This window comes from Sceloporus occidentalis, unplaced genomic scaffold (assembly GCF_023333645.1).
Source record: "Sceloporus occidentalis isolate IW3139 unplaced genomic scaffold, rSceOcc1.0.p SCAF_5, whole genome shotgun sequence".
Classification (NCBI taxonomy): domain Eukaryota; kingdom Metazoa; phylum Chordata; class Lepidosauria; order Squamata; family Phrynosomatidae; genus Sceloporus; species Sceloporus occidentalis.
Window position 1 is genome coordinate 178559096 of NW_028316985.1, and position 20789 is coordinate 178579884.

At 44.1% G+C, this 20789-nt stretch overlaps 1 protein-coding gene across 1 annotated transcript; it reads left to right on the plus strand.

Annotated features, from left to right (window-relative positions):
- The first annotated feature begins 1875 nt into the window (after positions 1-1875).
- On the plus strand, positions 1876-18475 carry SOWAHB (sosondowah ankyrin repeat domain family member B). The gene is made up of 2 exons (XM_089526292.1): positions 1876-4107; positions 18443-18475. Exon 1 carries the CDS (start codon positions 2073-2075, stop codon positions 3918-3920), a length of 1848 nt encoding a protein of 615 aa, XP_089382418.1. The 5' UTR covers positions 1876-2072; the 3' UTR covers positions 3921-4107; positions 18443-18475.
- Positions 18476-20789: the final 2314 nt, after the last annotated feature.

Consider the following 20789-nt stretch of genomic DNA (forward strand, 5'->3'; position numbering starts at 1 on the left):
GAGGACCTAGAGATTCCTAGAGAGAACATATTACTCAAATCCGTGAATAGTCAAATCTGCAAATGTCAAAGCTGCAAATGTGGTGGGCCAACTGTAGTCTGATTACAGAATTCCTTTCTTGGCAATACTTCACTCTAAGCATCTGAGGAACCAGACCAAGTCTATAAAAGCTTATGCTGCGACGGAGCAATGGATTTAAGCTAGAGGAAAAGAGAGTCCACCTAAACATTAGGAAGAACGTCTGGAGCTGTTTGAGAGAGGAACATGCTGCCTTGGCATGTAGTGGAGTCCCCTCCTTTGGAGGTTTTCAGAGGCTGGATGGCCATCTGTCGGAGTGCTTGGACTGTGTATTCCTGCATGGCAGAGGGTTGAACTGGATGGCCTTTGGGAGTCTCTTCCCACTTTAGGATTCTATGATTCTAACTTCTTTCACACAGTCTCAAAGGCGCTACAATATGCTTTTCCAGACTGCTTACTGCTGTGTGAATTCAAGTCATTTCTGACTTATAGCATTTTGGCGTTGTCTTGGCAAGATTTGTCCAGAGGAGGTTTAACATTGCCTTGCCATGAGGCTGAGAGAGCGTGACTTGCCCAAGGTCACCCAGAGGCAAGGTGGGGAATCGAACCCTGGCCTCCAGAGTCCAAATCCAATGTTCAAAAACCACTATGCCATGCTGGCGCTGTGCAGACTGCTTACCTGGGAGTAAATCTCATTGAACTGAGTGGGACTTCCAAGTAAATAGGACGAGGTTGTTAATGTGTAACTCCTCTGTACACTTTGAATGAGGACTTTCCTCTCTCGCCTCCTTTTCCTCCTCTTCAGCAATTCCTTCTTCATATCCTCCCCACCTTCTGCTATTTTTCAGTGACTGGGGGAGGAGGAATGAAACTATGTGGAATGTTAGAACACCTTTTCCGCTTCCCTAGTCCCTTCGAAGTGGAGAAGGATCCATATTTTCAGGTTGTGTTTCCAAAGTAAGGTAGTTTTTAACCCCACTGCATGTTTAACCTCAGAAAAGGGGAATAAGAAGGGAAGTAAAAGCAGGTTGTTGGTTTTTTTGTTTTGCAAAAATAATCCAATTTCGGATGTAATCTTAGTGGGCCAGAGTGGCGTAATGGTTTGGGCATTGGACTGTGACTCTGGAGGCCATGGCAACCCACTGAGTGACCTTGGAAAGTCACACTCTCTCAGCTTCAGAGGATGGCAAATCTTGCCAAGAAAACCCCATGATATTAGAGTTGTCATGAGTTGGAAAAGACTTGAAGGCACACCACCACAACCACCTAACTTGCCTGAAGGGAGAGAAGGAGTGGTGTTGTGGTTTGAGTGTTGGCCTATGACTGATGACCAGGGTTCGAATCCCGTCCCATGAAAAGCTCCAGGGTGACCATAGGCAAGTCACACCCTCTCAGCCTCAGGGGAAGTCGGAAAGGGGACTGTACTAAAACAAAAGACAGCACTTGCCCATAGGGAAACCATACCTGCCCACAGGGAAACATTGGAGATGTTTCCTATGTCTCCCTATGGGCAAGTATTCCCCAATGTCTGCCTATGGGCAATGTCTCTCTATTTGGCTGCATCCATACTGGAGAAATAACTCGGTTTGGCACCGCTTTCTGGCTCAAGGCTATGGAATTCTGGGAGTTGGAGTATGTTGTGGGGTCAAGAGCGGAGCTCCGCTCTGGACCCTACAACATACTCCAACTCCCAGAATTCCATAGCCTTGAGCCAGAAAAGAGTTCAAACGGTGCCAAACCCGGTTACTTCTCCAGTGTGGATGCAGCCAGAAAGAGAGAGGGAAGTTTCCAAAGACGGAGGGAGGGGAGGGGTTGGAGGGGGCGGAGCCCTACCTTAAAAGGGGGCGGAGTCAGAGAGAGAGAGCGCAGGTGAAGCCAACTCAGGGCAGGAGGCGAAGTTTTCAGCCGGGCGCCCTTGCAGTTCGGCAGCGGCTCTGGCTCTGAGCCTCCTCTGGCTTTGGCTGCTGTCGGTGGCCGAGGGCTGCGGGGTCCAGGAGCCCCGAGGGGCGGATGGGAGCCTTGCTGCTGCCGCTGCCGCCGGAGTCAGGCCAGCCATGGCCCGGGAGCTGAGCCAAGGCGAGCTGCTGGACTTCCTGCTCGGCCAGGCCGGGGGCCGGGTGGCCAACGCCGCCTTGCTGGCCCACTTCAGGCGCTTCCTGCGGGACCCGGAGGCCTCCCCTGAGGAGCTGCGCAGCCGGAGGGAGCGCTTCAAGGGCTTCGTCAACTCGGTGGCCACCGTCCGGCAAGAAGGGCCCCAAGGCGCCAAGTACGTGGTGCTGAGGAAGAGGTACCGGGAGCTGGTCGGGGAGGAAGAGGAGAAGGAGAAGGAGAAGGAGGCAGCAGCCAAGCCCCTGGCTCCAGAGGCTCCTCTGCAGAGCCCTTGCCGCAGGGCAGCTCCCCGACCCGCCCGGAAGGAGGGAGAGCACACCTGCAAGGCCTCACCTGGGCAGGTCAAGCTGCCCCCTTCGGCTGCCAGCCCTGCTGCCCTTGGCGCCCTCCGAGGCCCTGGATCCCTGCTCGGAGGGGAGCCCCCAGGAAAGCCCCCTCCGGCTGGCTCTAGAGCTCCTCTGGGCCTCTGGGGAGGCGGCCTCGACTTACCTGTCCGGGAAATGGGCGCCCCACTGGCCAGCCAGGCCCAGGCCCAGGCCCAGGAGAGGATTCGCCAGTGGGTGGCCACCCATCACCCCCCTCCCCTCCCTCCAGATGCCCCCCAACTGGACCCCCACCCCTCCTGCCTGACTCCAGACCCCTCTCTGGATGCGCCCCCCCTGCGGGAGCCCTTGCCCATCTTCCGCAGCATCCGGTGCCAACTCTCTTTGCAGGACCTGGAGGACTTCATTGAACAGGAGAGCTCAGCCAGCGAAGACGGCAGCAGCGCCAGCGGAGGGAGCGACTCTCGCCACTTGGAAGGGAGCCCTGGGCGCCACCTTCCTCGGGGGCCCAGGTGGCAGAATGGCCACCTCAAGAAAAGGGAGCCCAAAGGGGTGCAGCCCAAACCCCAGGGCAATGGGTCGATGGCGAGCAAGAAAAGCACAGCCCAGCAGAATGGCACAATCCCGGAGCACCTGGCCTTGCTGAGCCAGGTGGCTGGCCGAGCCAACAAGCCCTGGGGCAAAGAAGGTGAGTGGCACAGCAAGGATCAGACCAAACCTAGATTGGCAGCCAGGCTTCCTCCTCCAAAGCTGGATGACCCCTTAAGTCCACAACCACTTCCCAGGCAAGGCAATGCCAGAGCCGATTTGGAAGGACCAGTTCCAGACACAGACGGGTCAACAGAGCACAGGGCCTCCTTGGTACCGCTGGAGCCCCGAGAGCATGCCTGGCTGGTGAAGGTGGCCACGGGGTCCTGGATGCAAGCCCGGGCCCTTCTCCTTGAAGACCCGCACCTTGCCACCCGCAAGGACTTCATCTCAGGCTTTACGGTGCTCCACTGGTTGGCCAAACACGGGAACGCTCAGGTGTTGCAAGACGTGGTCACTGGTGCCAGGAAAGCCGGTGTGCCTCTGGATGTGGACGTCAAGTCTGGCTGTGGCTACACCCCACTGCACTTGGCCGCCATGCATGGGCACCAAGTGGTCATCAAAGTCCTGGTGCAGAAGCTGCAGTGCCACGTCCAGGTGAGGGACAGCAGTGGCAAGAGGCCCTGGCAGTACCTGAGCAGCAGCACTTCAGGAGAAGTGTGGCAGCTCTTGGGGGCCCCTCGGGGCCAAACCATCTTTGCAGCCCATCCTATAACAAGGAGTACCAACTGTTCACCTGCCAGAAAGGGCAAGAGCCCCGAGCTGGGCAGAAAGATTAGCAGGAAAGCTTCCTTGGCAGCCTACTTGAAACCTCAACACATCAAGTGGAAAATGGGAAGCAAGTGCCCTCCGTTACATGAAAGGGAAGAATACAGTGACTAACTGAGCTTCTTGACAAAATCAAAATGGGAAGACTTTTGATGGCCCAGGTTGCCTCCAGCTGAGTGGCAAGCCTGGAAGAAAAAGCACTTTATTTCCCCAGTGAACTTCATTCCCCTTCCCTTTATTTATTATTTCCTTTGGGGCTGGAGGCTGAGGAAGACATTTTTCCATTTTAGATGCTTCTATGGTAAGGAGCGCCCGTCTCATGGAGACCCATCAAGTCATCTCCTGTTAACAATTTTGGTGATTTTGGAAGGAGAGGGTAGATGTCCTGTAACAGCAAAGCTGAGCAAGCAATCCTCCTCCACTTCCAGGATGAGTTTGGAAAACATTCCTTCATTTGCCTAGTGTGAAAGAAGGCAAAATTGGCCTCTTTGGAAAGCTGGTATTTGGAGGGGAGGCAAGGGCTTGAATATCCCAAATCCATTTTTAACCCTCCCTTGGAATGGGTGCGTATATGCAGGAGTTTTTCTATTTTAGGTGCTTGGGAAAGGAAAAGGCAAGTCATCATCACTGAAATCATGATAGTTGCATTTGAAATGCCATTTAAGGGGTGAAGATGGCCCAGCTTTCAAACATGGGATGTCATTTGCACTGTAATTTGCCAGGTACAATTATTGATTTGCCTTTAGAAACACCTGTCAGGGAGGGAGAAAGAGCGAGCTTTTGACAGACAGACAGACTGGGGGATTTTAATTAACGGAGGAATTACCTCATTGCAGAGGAGTTTCAAAGGAACCTAGAAAAGCAAACCTTTTTTTGCAATGGGGTGGGTTGGAAGATGTTATCTCAGATCAAAGGAGTGAATGAAACTTGGCACTCTTTTCCCCACAACACAAGGCAAAAGTTCTCAGCAAATACTTGTGTTTTTACTGGGTTTTTTTAAAGAAGCCTGCTAATAAATCTTATTGCTGCTAATATATCTATGTTAAATCTGTCTTTTTTGCCCATATTGCCTAAATATCTTTGGATGCTTTTCTAAGGGCTGGATAAGAGGGTATGTTTTTTTACATTGTAAAGTTTTGAAATGAGGAATGTTTTCCTTATCAGCTTTTCTGCTTAGAATTTCTGGCACATTGCAGAGGATTCGTCTGAGGGAGGAAACCTGCTCTGTTCACTTGAATGCTGCCCAGAGCTTGGGCAAATAATACTTTTTGTACCACAGCTTCCAGACCTCCACCAATCCCAGGATGACTGCTGGTCAGGTTGACTGGAGGATGCTAGGAATTGTAGTCCAAGGGAGTGACTTTTCTGGTGCTGGCCAAACTAGTTCAATCTTTACATACCCACAGCTTGTGTCTTTTCAAACAAGCACAGAAGCCTGTGGCTGAAGAATTATACATAAATACATAAATAAAGAGACTTTGGGTAGTGGTGATCCATGTTAGAAAGGGAGACGTTTGCTCTAGTTTTTGAGGAACACTCACAGAAAGAGCCACAGTTCAGTGCACATGAATGTCTTGTAGAACGGTGATTCACAAACTGAAATCCTCCAGATGTTTTGGATTTCAGCACCCAGAATTCCTGACTACTGGACAAGCTGGCTTGAGCTTCTGGGAACTGAAATCCAAAACACCTGGTAGCCCCAAAGTGTGGGAACCACTGCTGTAGAAGATCCCAACTTCAAACCCTGACTTCTTTAAGTCAGGGTGAGAAAATTTATAGTGTTGAGAATCCTGGAGAGCCACTGCCATCAGTGGAGAGCAGGCGCAGGTGACTTCAGATGTTGTGACAGACAACCTCCTCCCTGGCCTGGAGCTAATGGACTGGTGCCAAAAAGCAACAAAAACTGAAACCAGAAGTGACTGTAAATAATTTCTCTTTTCCCAGAAAACTCCAAACTTTAGGGCCAAGACAAGATTCACAAGGATAGTGTACTTTGAGAGGATAGTTTTGTTTCCTGGAACATGTTTCTCCTCCTGTTTTTTTAATAATTAAAACAAATTGGGGTGCTTATGGGAGAAGCCTCTGAGGACTGCTAGAATGGGTAGGGGGTGCATACAGGCTTTGCCTTGCCCATCCCTCCTGGTGCAGGCAAGTCTGAGCTAGTCAGACACTTTCAATTCAGTATTAAGTCTGAATTAATTCAGTGTTGTCACAATAGTGATACAGGTTGAGTCTCCCTTAACTGAAATGCTTGGAACCACCAATTTTTTGGATTTCAAATTTTGGAATATTTGCATATACATAAAGATATATCTTGGGAGATATCCTCCCAGTATTCCAAAATATGTCTCTGTGTGTGTATTGTGCCTTCAGACCATTTCCAACTTATGGTGACTCTTAAGTGAACCTATCATGGGGTTTCCTTGGTAAGATTTGTTCTGGGGAGGTGCCATTGCCCTCCTTTGAGGCTGAGACAGTGTGACCTGCCCAGGGTCACCCATTGGGTTTCATGGCCGAGCTCGGATTCAAACCCTGGTCTCCTGAGTCCTACTATGTCATGCTTCCAACTAGATGGAAGACATGGAAGAAAAGGAGGACTGGGGAACATAAAGATACTTTGTAAAATGGAGTTCCTTTGTCAGAAGCTTTGTTAACTTCTTCTGTTGTTTTTCTCTTGAGTTGTTTGAAATTGTTTAAATTGTATGCTACTCTGAGATCTCATGACAGAAAGCGAGACAGAACTATTTTAATGAATTGCCGTCCTCACTTACAATAATGTTCTGCCCCGTTCTTCTATTTAATGAATGCACATAAAAATATAACAATACAAAATATGTAAAATGCTAGAGGGAGAGAATTGATCTAAATAACAGAGGCACTAGGTCCTGTATGATTTTGGAAGCTAAGCAGGGTCAGTTCCGGTTAGTAATTGGATGGAAGCCCATCAACAAATACCAAGTGCTGTAGGCTGTATTTCAGAGGAAGGAACTGGCAAAACCATCTGTGAGGATTCCCTGCCTAAGAAAACCCTGTAAAATTCATGGTATCACCGTAAATCAACAGGTGAAGGCACATACACATACAGGGGGAAAGAGCTTGAACATGTTGCCTTATTTCTTAGTAATATTTTGCACTTGTAATGTTATTATGAGCATCCAAAATGCTTTGCATACACAGTTTCAACGATCCTTGCATCATCTTTGTCATGTAGGCCAGTTACTCCATCTGTATGGTAAATGGGCACACAGCTCAGAACAGAAGGCCTTGGCTAAGTGAGCTTTCCTGACAGCAGGTATGTGAGTCACCACTGGGTTGCTCAACAAAGCAAGAGCTGGTGAGGAACCATAAGGGAGCAATCATAACTCTTGCTCTCTTTGGGCTCCGTATAGTTGCAGTAACTAACATCTGCCCAGTTTCCTGGAGGGGGTGGGAGAAGGACCAAGAGAGGCTATTGTGAGGGGCAGCATATGCAAGGACAGGATTAAGCTTCTCTCTGCTGCACGTCCTGGCTGTGCTTTAAATAGAATCACCCCACCATCCTGTTCTTATAGGGTGCATTGCATCTAGTTGTGACCTAAGCTGTTTGTAGCTGAGAGATCTAAAGCAGGGATTTCCTGGCCATAGCTGTGATAAAGCTAGTACACAGTACCAGCTTGAGTGAAAATTGAGTTCTTCCAGATGTTGTTGAACTGAAGGTCCTCTTTCCCTCAGCCAGCATAGCCAGTTAGAATAGGAGGATGGGTGTTGTAGTCCCAAAGCATCCCTGTAATAAATGCTGATGCCTTTCAGAACTTGAAAAGGGTAAAATATGTATTTGGAACAAGTGAATTCTGCAACTGTTCACAAGTTAATGTGAACAAAATGCATATTTATCACTTGCAATGTAATGGGATGAGGCACACGGGCCTTCAGAACAAATATGCCCATCTCTGATGTCTAGTAATCTTGCTCATCCTGATTGATAATCTGGCCAGTAATCTTTAGTGTTAGCCAAAAGGTTTGAAAATAAGGTTTATGGACTAGAAACATGGTTTTTTTTAAAACCAATCCATCATTCTCAGGATTATCAGTGTATAATCAGTTCTCCTAAACACAGCTACCATAGGCTGCTGCTAAATCTGGCAAAGAGCCACCATTATGTTCAGAGAGGCTTCAACATGAACAGATTCAATAAAATATCGTAGGCTGCATCCACATGACTAAAATAATCCAGTTTGGTGCCACTTTAACTACCATGGTTCAGTGCTATGGAATTCTAGGATTTCTAGTTTGTTGTGGTACCAGAGCTCTCTGACAGAAGGCTAAATGTCTCACAAAACTGCAAATTCCAGAATTCCATAGCATGAAGCCATGGCAATTAAAGTGGTGTCAAACTGCTTTATTTCTGCAGTATGGATACAGTCTTAGTCTTGCCAGCTTCTGAAACTTCAGACCAGTAGCCTTGCTTGTCTTGCCATTCAGGGCTGTTCCATTTTTTAAATCATTTTATTACTGTTCCTTTTGAAATGAAGGAAGCATTCTCCCCTCCAAAAAACAAAAGCAAAAAACTAGTGGGAAACCAGCTTATTCTTCTCAGGCCCAGATGATGAGTTATAAAAGAGCAAACAGTCTGCTGCTAAAATAGCATGCAAACAGCCTGCTGCTAACATTGCATCCTTTTGCTCAGCTATAGGATATCTCCTGCCAGCTTTGTGTAGTTGCCATCTGCTGCTTTTCAATGTTTCTATAGGTGATTGTTCCCAAATGGTTCCATGGATTTGATGTTGGATTTTTCTAAAACATGTTAAACTGAGAGCCCATTTGCTGAAGTATTTAGTTATTAGATTGGGACTTATGAAGTACAGCTTCTTACGAGGTGTGGGCTCATTGAGCCATGAAACTCATTGGGTCACCTTGGGCCAGTCGATCTCCCTCAGCTCGATGTACCTCATAAGGTTGTTGTGAGGATAAAATGGGGAGGAAGAGCTGCATCCTCCTCCTCATCATCATCCTCATCCTCATCATCCTCCTTTCCCCCCATAATTGAGACTCAAAGCGGATCTCAGTTTAAAAGAAGAATACCATCAAAAACATACTAAAAAAGAGCATTAGCATAAACTATCTGCAGCATTAAAACAAGTTAACTTCAATAAAAGAAGAAAATGCAGTTTAAAAGATTTAAAAAACAGTCCAGTTGTCTACATACTGATCATACAGATTGTCAAATCTAGGCTTGAATTGCTCGGATCACACCAAATGTCACAGCAGAGCTTACAGTAGTTCCTTTTTGAACTGCAACACCCAGAATCCCCCAGACAGTATGGACACTGACTGGGAGATTCTGGGAGCTGTAGTCTAAAAATGTAACTGTCATAGCACTGGACAGATACATCACAGCACCCTACTTTCATCTTTCTGCTTGGCAAATGATATTACTGCAGCTCGAATACAGTTGGCTTCCATATCCATCGTTACGGATTCAACCTTCCACGGTTTAAAAGTGTTTTTAAAATACATAAATTCCAAAAGGCAAATCTGGATTTTGTCATTTTATATAAGGATCATCACTTAACTATCCATTGTATTTAATGGGACTTGAGCATCCACGGACTTTGGTATCCACAGAGGGTCCTGGACCCAAACCCCAGTGGATAGCAAGGGCCCACTGTATCTCAGTAGTGGGTTTCAATGTTCTTTAACCAGCCTGCATTACTGACCATAGGGAATTCCTTCTCCTTTTAAAGTTTGTGTTTATGCATGAATTCTAAAGTACATGACTGCGAGCTGGACAAGAAGCATGTGTGTTTGGTTAGACTTTAAGCCTTAGAGCTAGAGTGGTTAGAGTGTTGGAGTTTGGTCAGGGAGCGCAGAGTTCAAATCTCTTTTCAACCAGGAAGTTAGCTTGGTGACTGTTCAGCAGGGAAGTCTTCCCTTTCATTTTCTTTTTCTTAGACGAATGTACCTTATCAGCCTATTGTGAGGATAAAGTGGAGCAAACCCGTGTTTGTTATCCTGATACACAGTTGCTGAAGCAAACCCTGAGAGCTGAGGTTAAGTTACTACATGTTTTACAAAGTTTTCATTGCTAAATACTGTAAAAGTGACTTCGCCTTATGAATGAGGGACCTCCAAGAGTCTCTGCTATTAACAACCCTGCTCAGGTCCTGCAAAGTCATGGCTGTGGCTTCCAAGATTGAATCAATCCATCTGTAATGTGCTCCTTCTCTTTTCTAATGTTGCTGAGCATTATTGTTTTTTCCAGCAAGTCATGCCATCCCACAATATGTCCAATATATGGTAGCTTCTGTTTTATCGTTTTTGCTTCTAGTTAAGCCAGCTTTGAAAAATTCAGCTGCACCAATGACTTTGCTCCTATGAATGGAAAGAGACAAGAACCATGGAGGCCACCAAACATCTGTCCACCACCTCTGCCTGCAAGACCACTACAAAAATTTCGCTCCTTTAGCTTTTGAACTTTCACCAGGCCTTGCTCATACAGCTTTCAATTATATATTTAATTCTTTTATGAAAAACAGATGCTTGAATCCTGGAAGGACAGTGTCCTAGGTGGGGTTGCCAGGGTTTCAAAGTACCAATGAGGTACAGTCAAAATTCATGACATGTTGGATTTACAATTTTTTGGTTTTATGAAAATGCATACTTTTCTTTTTTGGCATGCATTAGCAGTCCTAAATCTGTTTTAACCATAACTATCTGTATTGTTGGAGAGCTTCAGACATGCTCACTTGTTCCTGTAAATTTGCCTCATCTTTTCTCAAAATGCCCACCTCCCTAGATATTGGATTTTTGGTGTAATAGTTTGAGCATTGGACTATGACTCTGGAGACCAGGGTTCGATTATCAGCTCAGTCATAAAAGCCACTGGGTGACTTTGGGCATGTCACATGCTCTCAGCCTCAGAGGATTGCAATGACAAATCTCCTTTGAACAAATCTGGCCTTGAAACCCCCATGTTAGGTTCTCTTTAGGGTCACCATAAGTTGGAAAATACATGAAGGCACACAACATGCAAATGAAGAGCTTTCCAACACAGAAATAGGGGTTATCTCTGCCAGCCCAGTAAGGGACAAGCTTTTAAGCCCTAAAAAAAAAAAGACATTATAGTAAGGGACACCTGGCAACCCTAGTGTCAGGGCCTAGATCGGATACTGCAGACCATTTTTTGTAGAGAGGGAGAGGTCTACAGTCAGTGAAGGAAATCTTCTTATTATGGTGGTTGAAAACTCTGCAGGAATTGCCCTCCTACTGTCTGTGCTGTTGCAGAACAACACAAAGGGGATGAAGCTCAGGCCATTTTGTAAAGAATTGTTTCTGGGTGTCCATCCTCCATTCAGAAGGTTCATGATCTGAAGCTTCTCCACTACAAACAATTCTAACAATCGAGATTGTGTGCAAATAATTTCTTTATTTTCGTAAAAGGAAGAAATCAATACAGAGCAGCAAATACATGTACACACATCTAGCCAGTTATATTATCTTGCCCACCACCATAATATGCCTGAATTAAAAAGAGTAAAGATCCCTAGAATTCTTATCAAGGCTTAGAAAAACTGGTTAAAAACATAACTGATCTGGGATTGCAAAAGATATATATTTGGGGATTATTTCTATTTTTGGTTTGCAGTCATTATATATATATCTTTTGTAATCCCAGCGTGGTGTGGTTTGAGCATTGGACTATGGCCGCTATCACACTGCAGAATTACTACTTTAAGTGTCATGACTGTGTCCAATGGAATCCTGGGATTTGTAGTTGGTTGTGGCACCAGAGCTTTCTGCCAGGGAAGGCTAAATTTCACTCAAAGCTACAAATCCCAGAATTCTATAGCATTGAGCCATGGCAGCTAAAGCAGTGTCAAACTGCATTAATTCTGCAGTGTTGATGCAGCCTATTCAGGCTGCATTGGCCCCATCCTATAACTATTGTGGCTCCATCCTACAAAATCCTGGGATTTGTTGTTTTGTGCAGCACCAGCACCCTTTGGCAGATAAGACCTTATAAAAGTACAAATCTCAAGATTCCATAGGATGGAGCTACAGCACCTTAAGTGATGTCAAATTGCATTATTTCTACAGTGTGGATGCAGTCTATGACTCTGGAAACCAGGGTTTGAATGTCCTCTCTGCCATCCACTGGGTGACCTTCGGCACATCACATTTTTTTCAGAGGAAAGCAAAGGCAAACCCCTCTGTACAAATCTTGCCAAGAAACCCCCTTAGTGTCACCATAACATGAAGGCACACAACCTCAACAACAATGTGGAGAAGACATTAAAACAGGGCTAAAAATAATGTTTTGATTACATTGTATACATCCATTTGTGTCTGCTGGGTATCCAAAAGCCAGGACAGAGTATTTATGCATACAGGGAGTGGGTTGATGGAAGATTTGTGTAAAGCCTTTGTGTTTCCTGGTGTGTTCCCCCCCAAAGGGTAGGAAATTATGCCAGTCCTGAAGTGAGAAGAAGGGAAAATGTGGGTTTGGTAGGACCTGCCTTATAAGGTCTCTCAAGGTAGTTAGCAGTAGAAATAGACAATTGCAATACTGGAAACCTTACAATAAAACACCTAGATAGCACCAATAAAGACTGCAGCCGCCAAGTCAAAATAATGATAACAGCACCAGTCAAAGCAACATTCTGGTTACATAGAAAGAGGCGTGAAATTTGCTTTTAATTTAAAGGAAAGAGTAGGCTATCAGGAATAGTGGTTTCTACATCTTCTGTTGATGGGTAGTGGTAGAAGCTATGAAGCAACTCTTAATGTAATCCACAATTTTGCTTCTGTTAGAAAAATATCCACAGGCAGCCATCCACAAGACGAGTACCAACTTTGCATTTCATTTAAAAGTGGATGTGTTTATTTGGCTCTCTTGTCAGGTGCCTGGAGAAAACTTCAAAGGTTCAGCATTTTTCTTTTTTTAAAATAAACCATTATTACAAACCCTGTCATTTTTTAAAAAGTAGTTTACATAATGGCTGCCTTGAATCTCTGAGGGTTTTCATATGTACAGTCAAAACTGTTTTTTAAAAAAGAGAGGCATAATTCAGTATTCCTCCAGAGGCCATTCAGGCTGCCAAGGGCAAAAGCTGAGCAGAATTGCTTTGCATGCGCTGAAGGGGTACACATGGAGAAAGATGCTTCATTGAGTCACACAGTAACACATGCTCATTCCTGGCTGCCATCTGATCTCGCCCTCATCCTATCCATCTGTTCACTGATCACACTGGAGCTAGATTCATTCTTTCTGTTTTTCTCTCTTGGCAAGGATGTTGGACCCTGGCCCTTCTGGAGCAGCCAGGTCTCTCTGTAAAAACCTGTTTGCTCAAAACACAGCCCACACTTTATCTTTTGCTACACAAAAACCTGGAGATGTATGTATGTGCTGCACTACCATTGATATTCATGTGTGAAAAATAGCTTGGGGCAATCCTGAGATCAGGATTATAAAGGACTTGCAGTAGTCATGCTGCCATCATGTTGTTAATTGCTGTCAAGTTGACTTTGGCCTACAGTGAACCTATATGACTGAGACACCTCCAAGTCACCTGGTTATCAACAGCCCTGTTCAGCTCTTGTAGAGTCAAAGCCATGGCTTTCTTGACTTCATCTATCTGTAATGTGGTCTACCTCTTTTCCTATTGCCTTCTACCTTACCAAACATTATTGCCTTTTCTAATGAGCCATATCTTCTCATGATATGCCCAAATTACGACAGTCTCACTTTAACCATCTTGGCTTCTGGGGATAGTTCCATCTTGATTTGCTCTTGGACCCATTCATTTGTCTTTTTGACAGTCTATGGTATCTGCAGAGCTCTTCTCCAGCACTTCATTTCAAATGAGTTCATTTTCTTTCCTGTCAGCTTGGTTCACTGTCCAGCTTTCATAAGCACACAGAGAAATAGGAAGTACAATGGCATGGTCCATCCTGACTTTAGTATTCAGTGATATACAGTGGTACCCCGGGTTACGAAAGTAATTCGTTCCGCCGCCGCTTTCGTAACCCGGAAACTTTCGCTAGCCGAAAAAGCCCATAGGCTTTAATAGCGAAAGCCGCGATTCCGTGTGAAATCGCGCCGAAAAGCACCAAAATTTCTTTCGCAACCCGGAATAACCTTCGTAACCCGGAAACAATTAATTAAGTGAATTTCTTTCGTAACCCGGAAATTTCGTAAGGCGGCGCATTCGTATCCCGGGGTACCACTGTATCTTTACACGTCAGGATCTTGTCTAGTTCCTTCTGCAGCTCTTAGTCTTCTGTAGTTACACCTGATTCAAATGCAATCTATGCAACTAATCTTGCCAAGACATGCATCACACCAACATAAATGTTTGGGTTAATCCTGCTGAGACGATTGTGCTGTTGTACTCCTTATCTCCATGATTACCTTGGATAATCCTTTTTGACAGACCCTATGGGGCAAAGCTCCATCTTATATAAAATTCCTGCAGTAATTCTCTTTTTCAAAAAGCAGCCATGGAAGTGGGGTGATCAGGATTGGGATAGCACCATAAGGAGAGGGGCCCAATTTTCTTCCCTCCCCCCATACTATGGTCCTGATCTAAAGGGATTATCTTAAGCTGTTCTTAAAAGTGGACCAAAATCGATATCTGAATGGTTTCTCCTCTGTGGCTTACAGCAACGGGGAGGGGAAACATGGGGGGAAAATAGGTAGCATCCTCCAGCCATGCTGGCTGGGGGCTCCAGGAATTGTAGTCCAAAACGGTAACCTTTACAACCCTGGAGAGTGGGCAGATTGGTGCAGAAGGACCTTCCCTCCACCCCATCTGCTTTTTGAAGACAGTAATTACAGTACGTCAGCCATTTTGATCATGATAGTCCAACATGTTATATATTATTTGGCTCTGAATTATTGGGCTGCATATTTATATGCTTGCCCTGCACCTTTGATGGTTCAATGATGCTAAAATTGATATAGACACCCCCCCCCATCACTCAGATTCTGCATATAACGAACAGAAAAATGATTGGGTCTTATTACTCATGCTCAACTGCAACGTAGAATCAAATGGTCAGAAGGCATATTAGCCTTTAGACATTCTTTCACTTTCCATAAATGTAAGCTGTTCAGGATGAAATGGGGACAGCGATTGATTGATTGTTGCTTGGCATGGTGTGATGCCTCTGGAACTTAAGACTAGCAGAAATGGATGAGCAATATATATTGCCAAAGCACTCCTCGTGAAATTCAGCAGGATACAGAGTAGTCCAGAGTATGACACTTCTCCAGAGGTTTCTGATTGAAGAAAGCTCTCACTCCTGTAACATGAGACAACCAAGCTCAATGCAGTTTACACCATTAATGTGGAAAAAATTCCACCCATTTTAATGATTTTGAATAGCATCTTTCAGAGGTCAATAAACATAGTCAGAATAAGATATTCTGCTAGCTAGGATATCTGGCCATGTGTCCAAGCCACAAAATTACAGCACTTTGTTACCACTTTAACTGGCCTGGCTCTATAATAGAATCTTGAGATTTGTGTTCCATTAGGTGCTTTTAGTATTCTTTGCCAGAGAACACTAATACTCTCATTCAGGGAAGCAGAGTAGAGGTTTCCAAGTCCCCCTTTAAAGCTACAAATCCTAGTATTCCATAGAATGGAACCATGATTATTAAAAAGGTATAAAATTGTTATAACTGGGTTACACTCTTTGTTGCATTAGAAATTATTCCAAGGTTGAAATTAGTATTTTTTAAAATTTATTATTAGTGGAAATAGTCAAGTGCAAGAAAGTTCAAGTTTGTTTGTTTGGATTAGAAGATTTGTACTTAGCTTTTGACCCAAAGCTCTCTAAGGTGGCTAACATTATTTAGTAATAAAATAAAACAACTGACCCCAATAGACTTTCTTTCCTGGCTGATGAATGGGTCCAGGATTTGCCTCTTGCCACTCCTTATCCAAAGGTGAAGATGGCTCTAAAATTTGTACAGCAGTTTGTAGAACAAGGAGAACATTGTATCGAAACATAACTTTATTCCCTACTACTAAACTCTGAGAGGCAGAAAAGCGAACTGTTAGGACAAGCTGGCTAACATTAGGGATGTCACATACTCCCCAAAGTAGTTTTGTGACTGTTTTTTAAAAAATGTTTGTTCTGTTTTGAAATAAGAGAGGATTAATATGTAAATGGTGAATATGCATTGCACAGAACAGTTAATTTTACTTTAAATGTAGCAAAACCTGCTTGGTGTGCAACATATTTGACAGCTTTGGATGTTGGTTCCTTATCTCAATGCAGGTGATAGCCAACCTCAGCATGATTGAAAAATCCACTGTAATTTCTACCTAAACGTGTCAGTTGTTTACATCCCAGATTAGGAAAGATGTTACAGTCTTCATCACATACTTCTTTCCCACATATGAGGTGAAGGGGGCAGGTTTCTTGGCTTGATCCCTATCAAGCTCATTTTCTAAAAAAAAATAGAGTTAATGCTTTTAATGATGGGAACATAATTCATAAGTATGATCTCAGGACTCTTCCTACTCAGCTGCTGGCAGTTCCCACTGTGGAAAATATACAGCAAAGATTTTCTGCCCCTAAAAGCAAGTTTGGTGACTGAGGGAGAATTTAGACCAAGTTTGGAAAAGTTACTTTTTAAGGCTATGTCTCCCTGAACTGCCTAACAGGGGAGTCAAAGCAAAGCCTCACAATTTTCTGTGCTCTGAATTTAGATCATGAAAGTGATCCAGGCAAAAAGAGTTTAACTCTCCTCCGCCAGTGCTGCATCAGATATTGCTCCAATGCTAGCTTTTAGATAAAAATAAAAGTAATGGGAGATCAGAACATGCCTCCCCCATATACACACATCTTGCTTTATTTGTCCAACTTCAGCTATGAAGTTAGTGCCCTACAGCTTTTGTTTTTACACTAGGGATGGGCAACTTGTGGCCCCCCAGGTGTTGCTGGACTTCAGCTTCCCTCACCTTTCACCTTTCACTTAGGAGTGGTGTGAACTGCAGTTCAAAAACATCTGGAGGCCTACGCCTAGATAAACATCAGAGCCTAGAGGGCAACACTAAGAACTTCATCATACTGGACGAATCCAGGGAAAAAACTAGATTTAAAAGTAGAAAAAAAACACAAATGTGGGATGTTTTTCAGATTACATTTGCTCAAAAGAGAAATAACAGGAAAATAACTTGAACGGAAAGTCAACAAAAAAGAATCCTTTTTACTTTCAGGAAATTCCAAAAGTAAAAAGGAGTAATTTTTCTCGATTTTCCATTTGGATTATTTTTGCGTTCTTTCAAGCAAAACATCTGAAAACATCTTGCATTTGCAGGTGTTTTCTGAATTTTAAAATCTCATTTCTGCACAGGATTTAAGCAATTTGCCTCTGTGTGATAAAGTTCTATGTGATTTTAGCCACATCAGGAGAGCCATACTGTAATGTTACACATGCCATTTTGGGCAACTGGAAATGACATTCTCATCAGTTCCAGTCACTTTGGGGCCTTTTCTGATGGGGATTCCAGCTGTTTGGGGGTGCAGACATCCCAAACACTGCCTTTCAAGCACATTTTGGAACTTAAGGAATTTTTTTCAGCAGAAAGAGGTTTTCCCCCCATCTGTATTCAGGAAGAGGGTTGCTGAGGTCTTGGAGGGACAATGCGGGTCCCAAGGGCCACAACAGGTCCCCAGAAGGCCAAATGCAGCCAGGAGGCCAGCCACACAGTTCACAATCTTCTCAGTTACTGACTAACCATGGTATAGCCACATTCCCCAAAATGACCTTGCAAGTCATAACAACAGAATGCAATTAAAAGATGCATATAATTTGTGGTTTGTGGTGCATTCTTGTGCAAATTGCCTTTCCCCATTGTTATTAAAACAAACAAACAATCCTAGAAAAAAATCACGTCTTCTGCCTGCCAACAAGAATAATCCTTTAAATACTAGCCTTCTAAACTGAGCAATATTTGGATTCAAGGCTCATCCTCATCTGCTAGAACGTAACTACATTTCAGTTACATTCTTAAATATATGTGGCAGGGATGATCTTGCCACTAATGTCAACTGTGATGAAGTGCCATCCCAATATACAAAAGAGACTTAAAAAATGGCCTGTGTACACATGCGCGCACAAGGGGGGGGGGAATGAAACACTTGCTAATTCATGCTCATTGCAAAAATAGCTCTTTTGCATATCATTAGTATGTTTACAAATGCAGTAATGCAAAGTCAAAGCTTAGAAAGGCACATTTTTTGAGACCACAACACTTGGAATTGGACAGCCAATGGCCCTGATGGTTTGGGGATTCTGGGAGATGTTATCCTAGACCAGGAATACGTCTACTTTCTGCAAAGCACAACAGCAGACTTTCTAACAATCCCTTGTGCTAGTAATGCAATTAGATCAGGTTATATCTTCATTCTTGTTGTTGTGTGCCTTCAGGTTGTTTCCGACTTATGTATGGTGTTGGTGACCCTAATGTGAACCTATCATGGGGTTTTCTTAACAAGATTTGTTCAGAGGAGGTTTGCCATTGCTTTCCACTGAGGTTGAGAGAGTGTGACTTACGCTAGGTCACCCAATGAGTTTCATTAGTCTATAAAAATGTTGTAAATATCTCATGTAAGATCTGGTTTATGCTTGTCTTTTCCAGAATGGCTTTACTGCTCACATAACGTAAAGAGGGACAAGAAAATAATGCCAAGGATGGGACTAATAGTGGCCTCCTCCTCATGCCCCAACTTTACAGCACAGGTGGGCAACTTCAGCAGGCCTAGGGACAATTTTGCATTCCTTGGACCCTCTACCAGAAGCCACACATAATGTCCTAAATCTGTCCCCCCATCAGAAGTACTCAGGAGGACTTTATTTTGAAAGCTAAAACTCAGTGGAGAAGCCCTGTGGCCTTCTTTAAGAGTGAATCACTCCTCCTGGAGGCTTTCAAGGAGCAATATAAGAGACTATGGGTAGAGTTGAAGGCTGCCTTTGGGAGATGTGCCTGAAGCTCCCAGGTCACACTTGCTTACCCTCTCCATCTTACAACAAATGTGTGTGCGTGTGCCTCCAAGTCAACTTAGGTGACCCCATGAATTGCATAGGATTTTCTTAGGCAAGGAATACTCACAGGTGGTTTTACCTGTTCCTTCCTCTGAAATATAGCCTAGGTATTTATTGGTAGTCTCCTCTCCAAGTACTAACCAGTACCCTGCTTAACTTCCCAGGTCAGACTGGACTTGGTACCCTTAGGATATTTAGGCCTCTGCCCTATAATAAGAGCAGAAAGGAAAAGATTATCTAAAATCCAGATGTTAATAGAGCTATTTGTTTGGACTACAGTTTCCAAATCCTGCAACCAGTGTAGCTAGTGGTTTTCTAGTCCAACAACATAACATTTCCAACCATGATAAAATCAGTGTTAAAGTCAGTTATAACATATTACAACAGAGCTAGGGGTTACATTCATGCATGTACTTCATACCCTCCAGAAGTCCCAATTTGGCAGGAACCATCCCAATTACTCCTCTGTTGTCCCATCTTTTTATAAGCTTTTTAAATGTCCAGATTCTCTGCCCTCCTCCTCCCAATCCCCTTTTCGCCTCAGCTTACTTTAATTGCTGCAGACTGAGTGTGAAGTGCAAAAGAAGTTGCACTCAGTTAACTTAGCCAGAAGGAGGGGAGAGTAGAGGGCAGAATTTGCCCCATCCCAGTAGACTTTGGCAAATGCAAACTGCTGTAGCCCTTCCTAGCTTATGTGCTCTTCCTCAATAACATTTGCCATTGTGACCACACTCTGATATTGCTTGACCATATGTGTCCTAGTTTTCATCTCTGAAATGTTGGTAGGTGTTGTATTTTTTTGAACCTTGAAGAAGGAGGCATGGAGGACCTCCTTCCACAAGGCCCTCACTTTAGTTCACAACAACAGTTAGGGAGGTGGTAGGAATTTCAAAATGCCATGCTTGACTGGGGTACATCCAGGCTTGTGTCAGCTGCTCTTGAGTACCAAGAGAAGACATAGTAGCCTGAAGCATATGTTCCACCAGTGCAATGCAAGATCCTGGCCTAGGGTTGCAGTCTAAATCGTATGTCGGGCCATGCTGTAGATGTCAAATAAGCAGCCCATTGATTGAACATCTAGCTAATCATATCATCCAGGGTGACAGTCATCCAGGATGCCTTCCTTTTCCTGCATGTGTCCTACATTTCAACCTTCTGTCTAGGAGGAATTTCAAAATGTCCTCCTTTTTGAGCTTGACTAAGATGCATACATTTACATTTATATGAGTGTTTTTAGCTTTTATTTGGTAATGCTCTATTTTTTTCTTGAATGCAGTTATGACATCTGATCACCCTGCATATAATCAGTAGCTTCCATGTCAGTAACATAATGCTATGGGGATCTTGGAGCACCTTTGAGACTAACTGAAAGAAAGAAATTGGCAGCATGAGCTTTTGTAGACTTTAGGGCTAGAACAGACAGACCAAAATAAAGCTGCTTTGGGTCACTTTGGAGGTATGCTGTTTAAATGCTGCATGCGTCCTAAGAGGCCAGAAGCTGTGCTAAAGCCATACTCCAGTCCCAAGGACTGGAGCACAGCTTTGGTGCAGTTTCTCGCCTCTTAAGATGAGTGTGTCATTTAAACAGCATACCTCCAAAGTGACCCGAAGCAGCTTTATTTTGGCCTGTCTATTCAGGCCTTTAAGTCTACTTCCTCAGACTGAAGTCTATGAAAGCTCATGCTGCCAATTTCTTTCTTTCAGTTAGTTTCAAAGGTGCTACAAGATCTCTCTATGTGCTGATTCTACACACTAATATGGCTATATCTTTGAATTCTACTATGATGCTTTGGGTTTTAGTCCAGACTTTGGGGATAAAGTTTACTGCTCTGGATAGCTCTTATAATATTCAGATTAAATTCTGGAGCAGATTCACCACCCCACTGACACAGAAGGTACCAGGTGCCACTGCATATAATAACTCACAAGTCTGTGAGTCCAGC

Bases quoted from the DNA above. Each gene is read 5' to 3' on its own strand.
- SOWAHB (XM_089526292.1), top strand. From the start codon at position 2,073: ATGGCCCGGGAGCTGAGCCAAGGCGAGCTGCTGGACTTCCTGCTCGGC.